Source organism: Harpia harpyja, chromosome 5, assembly GCF_026419915.1.
Source record: "Harpia harpyja isolate bHarHar1 chromosome 5, bHarHar1 primary haplotype, whole genome shotgun sequence".
NCBI classification, from domain to species: Eukaryota; Metazoa; Chordata; class Aves; order Accipitriformes; family Accipitridae; genus Harpia; species Harpia harpyja.
The window spans coordinates 41,149,295-41,159,885 of NC_068944.1; the positions used below are offsets into that span (position 1 = coordinate 41,149,295).

The following is a 10,591-nucleotide window of genomic DNA, read 5'->3' on the forward strand; positions in this document are numbered from 1 at the left end:
ATACAGGAGCAATTAAGTAAACACAGTAGAAATAATAGGCCTTGGAGATGTAGCTGAGATGTCTGCATTAACGCTGTGAAGAAGGAGGAAGAGCTGAAGGGAACGAAAAGGGATGAGAGGAAAACAAGACTCCAGGTGATGGGTTATGTGGAGCACCTCCGAGGCGCTCTGGGTTGGGTCTATAGGGAGCAAGGCAAGTGCTGGGAAGCCCAGAGAGGAGGCTGGTGCAGGATCATCCTCAAGAGAAAAGGAAGGTGTCCTTTCTCAGAATTTAGAATATTTGGACAGCTAGAGAATGCGAATGCCTGCCTCTGTAAATACTGTGGAGAAAGGAGCAACAGCACAGCACAGCAAATGCTCCTATTTCCATACAGCAACTCACGCTAACAGGTAGTCCCAGTGGCAAAGACTGAACATGAGTTGTATGAGACATCTGCAGGTTTTAAACCGAGAGTTAACAGTACTGTAATATTAAGTCATTCATGCACCCTTGGCGAAAGAAGCAAATCTTTTCTTTTGTCCCTTTCATTTATTACGTGACAATATTTATTTATTTTCATTTTATTGCTCCTAACTACTGCTACACATAGAATTGCCCCGCCCCTGCCTTAAAATTTCCTCAGTAACTGAGGAAAATCAGAGACTGAGCAGTTCCCACAGTTCTGTAGAAAGATTCTGGAAACTGAGATTCTATTCCATTTTACAGGTGTGTCCCTTTTCCTGTAGTGCAGCAGCTGATGAACAGAGGCATGCTGCAGAAAAGTAAAAGAATAAGGATGCACTGTGCAGAACAGCTGATTTGGTTTTGTGGCGGCACAAGGGAGGGTCTGAACAGCTCAGAGGATCTCATTCCCTCCAAGGACCCAAGAGATCTGACTGCAGATTAGGACGGGGAATTTCCTGCCCCAGCTCTGAGGGCTCTGATTCAGCAGCAGCAGGGAGGTTACCTTGGGACAGCCAACATCATTCCTGCTCCCACTTATCCCCACCACCACCCCTCTGAGATGCTCCCAAACCCTTTGCGGGAATGACTGAGTGACCTATGTAGCAACTGCTTTAGTTCATAGTATATTATGATAAAGTAACACCAAAGTGCTGCCCGTTTCCCCTAATGCACCAGGGTGAGTGCTCTGGTTGCTACAGGGGCAGTTATGGGAGATCTCTGCTGCTACATGAGCAGTTATTCCACCTTTACAAGACAGTCTTCTCCAAGAAGAGGTTTGGTAGGCTGCTGTAGGCATGAACCACGATTGCTCCTCCAAGGGAAGCCATCCCTGCTTGTGAGTCAAGCTGTGGCTAATTCCCTCAGGGACAAAGCCAGTGTGAGAGATTGCTGTTCCCTCTCAAACGCCTAGCCATGCATTCACACTCCCACCCCACCCCAGCAGCTACCTCCCTCAGCTATGCTGATTCAGCTACCTTGTGAGCATGGTCTAAAACCTGTGAATTCACTGTGTCAATCTCTAGGACTTCTTTTTCAGTGCAAGAACTATTTTAACCGAATCTGTTGTCACTGGGTAATGATGTAGAGTCACACCCTTAGGCTGTATGACATTCAAAATGAAAAATATTTGTTTAACAGAAATTCCCCTAATTTACTCTGAACCACAACATACATCCTAGGTACAAGCTCATACAAGTTTACAGATGATTCTTGTCTTATGTGAGTCACCTGTGGTTACATGTGGTTGAAAACCTCCCTAATATCTTGGATTGAACCTATAAAGTGCCATATTCCTTTGTACAAAAAGATTTAAACCAAGATTTTTTCCCCTTTCATTGATAACTGTCAACTGAAAATGTATTAGCAAGACCTTGAAGTGACTGCAACCGATGTAACTGAAACATCAAATTTGAAGCGCAGCACTTACTTGGACACCTACAGCGTACATTATCAAAGCAGCTTGTGGGAGGCATAGTTGCGCACACAAACGCTTTTGCTGCTTCGTGGCAGGACCTGCATGTACATTCCCCATTCCTCATCACACCACCTTCAACGTGTATTTCATCACGTTGGTGTTAAAGGTAGCTTTAAGAACAAAATAGTCTGAAAACACATTGAGGACAAAATTCCATCCTGACTCATCAGCCTCGCTGATGAATGGAAATGTGGAGGATGAAAGGTTACAAACCGTGTTTCGGGAGCCGTTTCCTTGCTGGCTGTCAAGTAGTGCCGAGGCTTTGAGGACACCTTCAGCAAGCAGCGCTTCGGCATACATCTCCACATCACCCAGCAAGGGTTGGGAGAAGATCCAGGCAGTTGTGGTCTGTGAAATGGTTGTGGTGTGTGTATGAAATGATGCCTGGATCTATGCCTAGCCTCAGGTTGAAAGTTCCCCAAGAATTCACTGAAGAATCATGGTTCTAAATGCATTGCATTGTCTTGCTTTGAGACCAGGTCTCATCCTTTTTCCTTTAGCAAAAATCAACATTCAGATCTCTCTTGCACATGTGAATGCTGCATAGGCTGAATCACATGCATGCAGTATTTGTACATGCACATAAAAGACACAGATTTTCTATTGAAAACATGTCCCAAGAAGCCTTTTCTAAGGCCACTGCTGGAAAGTGGATCGTTTCTGATTCACAAAAGCATTAGAATATAGGAGCTGGCATGGTCATGCCCAGCAGACTACAGAGATTTACCCTACTCTCAGATTCGTGGTATTGAACCTCTTGCTCCATTTGATTTGTCTTGTGTCCTTCTGTCAACAAAAATCAGTAGTGACTATGGCACACCCTTTGTGTCATGGATGAAGACTTACATGTTCCATCTTGCTCCCAATGTCGAAGAGATTTCCAGCCATGAACCCAACCCAAGAACAGAGGAACCATTTTTGTTTTTCTGGTTGCAAGTGTAGACTTAATCAAGGGCAAATCTCTGTGCATGACAGATTTCTTCTAAAAGAAGGAAATGTGTTCATTGGCTTTTTTTTAAACTTGTAGAAGTAATCTTCTGTCAAAAAGTAGGTCTACTCTAGACAGGTGATAAGAAGGACTGACCCTGGAAAAAGAACACATTACTATGTTGCCATTCTTTCCATCACTGTCTGATAAAGTTCTCACTCTGTTCTTTAAATTCTCCTAAAAAACACCTAACAAAGCTAAGCCACACCATTGCTGGTATTTCTAGTACTAAGACCATGCTACAAGAAAACTTTCTCAGAGAAATCAGGTCACTGTAAAGCTCATAAAAAAGCAAACCACATCACAATCTGTTTTCAGCCTGATTCCCTAATGCATAGCAAGATAGGCATCAAGCAGTTGGGAAGGCCTCAAATTAGCTTAGCTTTGTTTTGTTTACCCAAAATCAGTTCAGTGAAACCACACACTCACAGCCAGTCAACTGATCAAAATAGATTATGGTCTACCAATCACTTTCCACAATGCCTGCAGTCATCCAAATCTCCCTGTTATCTCAGCAGCTATCTAGGTTCTGGCTTCTGAACCAAAAATCAGGCTCTACTCTGTATCCACTTGTAACTGCATCCCCAACTACCCAGTCTTAGGTTTTGGGACCACAGCTACAGCCTCCTGAGTTTCACCTTCATAGTCTTTCACAAATCAGCATTCTGCTAAAATCACATTAAATCTTCGGACAGGAAATCTAATCCTGCTCATTTACAAACCAACCAGCAACGTTTTTAAGCATGTGAGCACAGATAGTATCATCAACATCAATAGGACTTGCTTAGAATTAAGCATGTCCCTTAGCATATTTCAAGTAAGGCCTTACATTGGTGAAACCATGAGAAGGAACTACCCATTACCTGTAATCAGTAATTTAACGCTTTCTTGAATAGTAAAAGCTGTGACTACCAGGTGTACTTTTGTTACACTGCTGAAGTCAACCCTGATATTCGATAAAAGATGGTGACTCAGGTCTTTGCAATTTTTTTATTCCTTACAGACAGTTTTTTCACATTATATGGACTAGTGAATAAGAAAGAGCCTTTGTTGAGCCAAATTTTCATGCCTGTACTTCATTATTTGGATGGCAAAAGCACTTACATGTCCCAGCAAATAAGATACATGCTGAAATACATGAAATACTTTTTACAGTCGTAAAAAAAATGTATTGGGAAACAGAATTTGGTCCACAAATGGTTGTCCTTAATTTAGCTCCAGTGAGCAAACTACTTCTCCCTTATAGGAAGAAATCCCACAACATAGATTTTTACTTCAAAGTGTACTGAACAAAGTCAGTGGAAAGGAATGATTCGGAGACAGTGTGGGTATTTTAAGGGCACTTTCTACTCTTTGCCAAAATTACCACCACTTTGGGTTTTCCTGATGAAAGTGTTCTTCATAATGATCCTCACAGCAGGCTTATGAATCAGTTGAATCATCTTGTAACTACATCTACTGCCATCCAGAGGTAATTGGCAAAAGTTTGAAGAGTAAATCTAAGTTAATGGTATCACTAACAGAGAGACACAAATACTGTACTTTAGAGCAGTTCCTACCAAACACAAACTTAAAGCTGTAGCCCAACTGAACAGAAACTACAAAAATAAAAGTTAGGTAGGATAATTGTTTATTCTTTTCCAACAGAAAAACAAAACCAACAGCGTATCACACTGATGATGTAGTTCTTTTGGTGCATCACATGTATTCTACATTATGCTTTCTATTAACCTTTTGGACAAGTGTTTCTGCAAATTATACTCTGCCATCTTATGTTTTTCATGCAGACCTCAACTGTGGTTAAAAAAAAAACCAACCCAAAACCCTGCAGCCTTATTCACCCCAAAGAAAGCCTGCACTCTGCCACAGCATCCAACTTCTGTCTGATCATCTCACAGTAAAGAAAATAAGCAAACGCTAAGGAATTAAGCACATACACACACACCCCACGGCATGTATTACTGTCATTCATACTGAAGAGACAGAGAACCTCATGGAAAGAGAGAGTAATGATGAAATTGTTAAATATCTATGGATTGTGAGTGCCCACAGTTAGGGATAACTGCTTTCAAGTCCTATGGCTGAGCACTCACAAATCCAGCCACAGGTAGTTCAAGAAATGTGATATTTGAGATTCTAAAACTAGGAACCCAAAAGCAGAGATGATCAAAATGAATAAACATTTCTTAAAACTCATCCTTTAAAACATTGCTGAAAAAGTCTATTAAGAAAGCTGGAGCAAACATGAGATAATAAAAACATTCATTTCCTAACAACCATTTCTATAATTCAACACTGATATCACCCTTTCATCCTTTCAAAAGCCCAAATTTTCAGCAGTACACACACACCTATTCACTTAACAGAAGCTGTGTGTGCCTGCTTGTAATTCTCAGCTCTAAACTGGGAGTTACAAGCTCAAAGCCACGGCTCACAATGGGATAGTTTCCCAAAAAATCCATGACTCTATTTACAAATCTCATTTGGTTAACAAATCCATTCAAATATTCTTCCAGCTACCACCTTCCCAACCACACCATGAAATCACAAACTCAGAAATGTCCTGCCTGAATAATATACCATCGCTATGTACAGCAGTAATGATTTTGTAGTCAGGCTTCCCTAACAGGCAACATGGTGCTGAGGACACTTGAAGCACAGTTGAATGAGGCTCCTTCGTCAGTTATGTCCTGTGCTTACAGGACAAAAAGTTTGGCACTGCCAGTAGACTAAGCAGATAGCTCTTTCTTCGACACAACAGGAAAAGGTCTAAACAAAGACTACGAAATTTCTGCCTGTAATAAGTACAGCCTGACTCTGCCAAGGACTACAGCAAAACCATCCAAGACTTCACCTTGGTCAGGGTTTCTCCCATGTTCTTTAGAAGCCTGAATCCTTGAAAAGATGCAAGAAGCTTTTTCAGAATTATTCTCTAAACAGGTATTTAGATTATTTCTTTGTAAGTGTTTTTTGAAATACCTTTAAGAACGTATTGTAACATCGACTTCTGACAAGTTTCAAGGACTTAGCTAATTTGCTGAAAGTGGGATTTTCATAAACAGAAAAAAAACCACCAAATACCAATGAGAAAGCATTTACAGATTTCCTCTGTTGATTATAATCTCTACTGTTGAATCGTGTGTAGAGACTAAATACACAGCATCAATTCATTGCCTCCAGCAATGAAACACACAACAAAGATCAGTAAAAGGAGGAAAAAGGCCATTAAAAAAATTCACCTTTGAACTCCATCTGAGACCAAGTACAGAATTTCCTGTTACCAATCCACAATCATAAGGGTGCCCCTATTAAACTACTATCACAAAGTAACATGGAAGCAATTGAGTAAAAGAACAGTCCCTTTTACCGCACTGGGACCACTCATACAGTAAACAACAATTTCTGGAATACATACAAAGGCTGGAATTCAGTTCTACACAGCAGTTGCCAGAAAGTAATTTTTACTTTCTGAGATTCTTTTTTCCCTTCCTTAGCAGGTTCACACTATCAGGTAAAACAAGAAGACCAATTCCTGGCATGCACTCCTTCTGCTATTCCAGTGATACACATCATTAATGCTTAAAGCAACTTTGGAAGTGCAAGAGGTATTACCAGTTATGTCCTCTCAGTCCCAGACATTTACGTGAAGGCTCCTGGGCTTTGTACAAATATAGACGAAAAGAACTCAAAGAGTTAGCTGCATAAGGATAAAACAGGAGGGTACAGGGATTAGTGTAAAGGTATTGACCAGGCTGCCAAAACAGTGGACCTGGCAGTTCAAATAAATGTATGCCTAAATCTAACGCTAAATAGTGCGTGTGTATCTTTTCAAAGAACTGTCTTTAAAGTTAATTTTATCTCTAATTCCAGGTGAAAGTATGAGCTGTCCGAGACTGGGAACAAAATATTATCCAATGCAATGCCACCTTGTGGTAAACGGGAAAACTGCCTGTGCCGTCCGGCCTGGGTTTAAATGCATAGGGACTCTGCGGCTCCATAGTATACAAATCATGCTCAGAACTGCTGACTTGAAAAGAAAAAAAAAAAAAAAATATTCTATCACAGTTAGACTTACAAAGTACGACTTGTGATATGCTAGGCATTAGAATTTGAGAATCAGCTATTTGTCTTCATTTTACGAGGCTGGCGCTTTATTTTTATTCCAACAATACTGCTGTGGCAATATACTCGGAATAATTTCCGTCACTCCGAATATAATGTAAAGGCAGAGACGTGATACAACTTAGTAGAGAATCATATCTAGTACAAAAACTCCCACCGCTTTCCTTGGCTGCAGTTAAGTGCTATCATGAGCTTGGTTTTAGGGCACCAGGGATCAGCTCAGAATGTCAGGGCTGTACAAGTCAAATCGCTGTGCAGCTATAAAAGGATTCTTCCGTAGCCCATTTGTTTAAAAATAGCACGGAGGTATCTTTGACCCAGCCGACCTTTGGGTGCACGCAGTATCGCCCGATGACCTCACTTATCATCACGCCTGGTGAGACACCTGCCCGGTGATTCTGCTTTCCAAAAGCTGTTCCTCCCCTCCCTTCCCTGCGGGGAGACCTGCCCGCAAGACCTGCGGCGCTGCGATACGCTACTTGGAATTTTGGTCCTGCGATACACTACTTCAATTTTGGTCCTGCGACGGGCACTTGGAGGCACTGCTCTACAGCAGTGACTCTCTTCCCACACGCTTTCCGCCTCAGCACCGCTCGTTCGGGGCGGCCCCAGCCGGGGGGATCGCTGGGGGTTTCATCGGCATCATCGGAAGCGCCTGCCCGTAGGTCACGGCCGCAGGCGTCCCCTGACAGGAGCCGAGAGGCATTAACGGGCGGTGCCGCTCCAGCAGCCGGCAGAAGGCCCGGGGAGGGTCTGTCGGGAGTCAGGGCCCTCCCTGGGGCGGGGGCTGCGGCCCGCAGCACCCTCCGCTGCCCCCCCCGGGCCGGCGCAGACGGGACTACAGCTCCCGGCAGGCAGTGCGCCGAGCCCGCCCCGGGGCCTCCGGGGCGCCGCTCTTCCGGCGCGCTGGGGCGGAAGGGCTTTGCTGCGCTTCCGGGGGCGACCGGCGGGAGCTGCCGGCACGTGTGGGAGCGGCGCAGCCCGGCCCGGCCCGGCCCGGCCCGGCGCGCCCGCCGCCATGGCGGCCGTGCGGGTGGAGGAGGTGCTGGCGGCCGCCGAGGAACAGGAGGCGGACAAGCGACGGAGCGTCACGGTGGAGAAGGAGCTGGAGCTGGAGTTCGACCTGGGCAACCTGCTGGCGCTGGACCGCAACCCCCCGCCGGCGGCGGGGCTGCGCGGGGCCGGCCCGCGGCGGGAGGCGCTGCTGCGGGCGCTGGCCCGCGACAACGCGCAGCTGCTGGTGGCCCGGCTCTGGGAGCTGCCGGCCGAGCGCGCCGGCGGGGCGGGGGGGCCGCTGGTGGCGCGGCTGCCCGAGCCGGCCTTCCGCCTGCCGCGGGAGAAGCCGCCGCCGCGGCCGCGGCCGCCGACGCGCTGGGAGCAGTTCGCGCGGCTGAAGGGCATCCGCCGCCGCAAGCGGACCTCGTTGGTGTGGGACGAGCAGGCCAAGGAGTGGCGGCGGCGCTGGGGCTACCGGCGGGCGGGCGGCGACCCGGCCCGCGCCTGGCTCGCGGAGGTACCGGAGGGCGCCGACCCGCAGGAGGACCAGTTCGCCCGGCTGCGGCGGGAGAAGCGGGAGCGGGTGGCACGCAACGAGCTCAACCGCCTGCGCAACCTGGCCCGCGCCCACCGGGCCGGCACCGGCACCGCCGCCCCTGCCGCGCCCCTCCACCCCACCGGCCACCAGAGCCGGGAGGAGCTGGGCCGCGTCGCCTGCGTCGCCCGCGTCTCCACCGCCTCGCTTGGCCGCTTCCAGCCCCGGCTGCCGAAGGAGCCGGCCGAGCCGCCGTCCCGCAGCGGCGGCAGGAAGCGCCGCTTCGAGCCACTGCTGGGCAACCTGGCGGCCGAGCGCAGCCGGCAGCTGGAGCTGCTGCGGGACATGGGCAGCAAGAGGCCGGTCCTCGACATCACCCGGGCCGTCAACAAGCAGCTGCGCCAGGAGGAAGCCGAGGCTGCTGCCGCCAAGGGCAAGAAGCAGTCGCAGCGGGGGAAGCGCGGCCGCCGGCAGCAGCGAGCTGGCCGCAGCGCCAAGAAGAGCGGAGCCCGGCGGCAGCAGCAGCAGCGGCCTGTGGGCAGCGGCACCGGCGGTGGTGGCGGCAGGAGAAAGAAGGCTTGAGGGACAGAGGGGCTTCGTGCAGCATGGGGCTGGGGATGCCCGCCAAGGCGCAGGAAGGGACTGTCGCTGACAGCCTCCTGCCCAGTGCTCTATTCCCACACCTATTTGTCAATAAATACGTTCTGGCCTTTCTAAAATGTCCTGCGTTTGGCTCTTAGCTGGCAGTCAAGGAGGGCTTGTCTTCTCCATCCAAGGGAAACTGGTGCTGAATGGCAGGGGGTCAGGAGCCCCGGTTCCCCCTGGGCTGGGGGTTTCACAGGGACAGCCAGGTAATGTCACTTTACAGCTGGCCGTGGCTGCAGCATATCCAGGCAGGACTGAAGCTGAGCAAAGCTGTCCCTTGCTCAGGTAGCTGTGATGGGGCCGGGGGGGGCGTGGACCGCAGCCGTGACCTGTATTTTGATCGAGTAAACAGGCCTGCTCAAATACAAAGGACGCGGCTGCTGCTGTCTGGTCTGGGCAAATGGCCTGACGGTGGAGCTCTTGTGCTGTAAGTCAACTTCTGCTGCTCAGCTCTGTGGTAGTCCGGCTCAGTTACAAAGGGAACATGAAAACTTAACCGTAAGATTTTTTGACCTAAGAGAGAAACTGTACAGATTTCCTAGAGGAGTCTGTTGATTAAAAAAAAGTCAAAGCTGGTGATCAGCCATTGAATTTGACACAAAAAATGTTTGTATGGAACAGCAGGTTAAAACCTAAATTTCTCCCTGTATTAATGCTAATCCATCATTTCATAGGAATAGTTTCACAGTGTTTTTCTTTACCAAGCAGTTTGAGAGTAGATAATGGAAATTAATTATCTCAGAATTATGCTTATTATTCTTTCGAACTTTCTAGTGTCTCCTGTACACTTGAAATAAAAAAAAAATATATAATTTGCTGTCCCAGTCTGTGGCTTAGCTACAGGAAGGATGCTGTTCCCTGGTAAGAGGGGGAGTAAAACAAGTTCCAGCAATCTCAAGCAAATTAAGTTCTCAAACTTTCAAGTAGTAGACTTGTGAGTGATTAATGATAACATAGTGTTTTGCTGCAAATGAGTTTTTGAAAAAGCTAGGTGACTCTGCAGCAGTTCCGTTGTCTCATTCTGCAGCAGTTTGGTAGGATGGCAGCTTGAGCATGATCAAAAAGCAAAACCTCTGTCTGTAAGGCGGCTGCTGAGGGCAGAAGGGGTACGTAAGCCTTGGAGCTGAAGGGATTTGGGTGGTATTGACGGACTGACTATAGTGCTTAAGCAATGGGCTTTGCGTTCAGATGCGTTCTTTGCCTCTCAAATGTTTCTTGCCACTGGGCTGAGCAGTCTGCACTGCTGCGGGCTGCTTCGGAATTGCCGGTGGCCAGGAGTGATCTCATGGGCACGACCCATTGATAGCAAGCTGTCGGTGTAAGTAGCTAGGCAAAGCAGGGGCAAAAAGCACTCGGGAACGTGGAGAAAAAGTTGCTCTGAGATAC

The 10,591-nt window shown here is 47.6% G+C and overlaps 1 protein-coding gene across 1 annotated transcript; it reads left to right on the top strand.

Moving 5' to 3' along the window:
• The first annotated feature begins 7,937 nt into the window (after positions 1–7,937).
• RRS1 (ribosome biogenesis regulator 1 homolog) lies at positions 7,938–9,279 on the top strand. Its single transcript, XM_052787454.1, has one exon. It carries the CDS (start codon positions 8,048–8,050, stop codon positions 9,140–9,142), a length of 1,095 nt encoding a protein of 364 aa, XP_052643414.1. The 5' UTR covers positions 7,938–8,047; the 3' UTR covers positions 9,143–9,279.
• The last annotated feature ends 1,312 nt before the right edge of the window (positions 9,280–10,591 follow it).

Excerpts from the sequence above, each read along its gene's own strand:
- RRS1 (XM_052787454.1), top strand. The coding sequence starts at position 8,048 with ATGGCGGCCGTGCGGGTGGAGGAGGTGCTGGCGGCCGCCGAGGAACAG.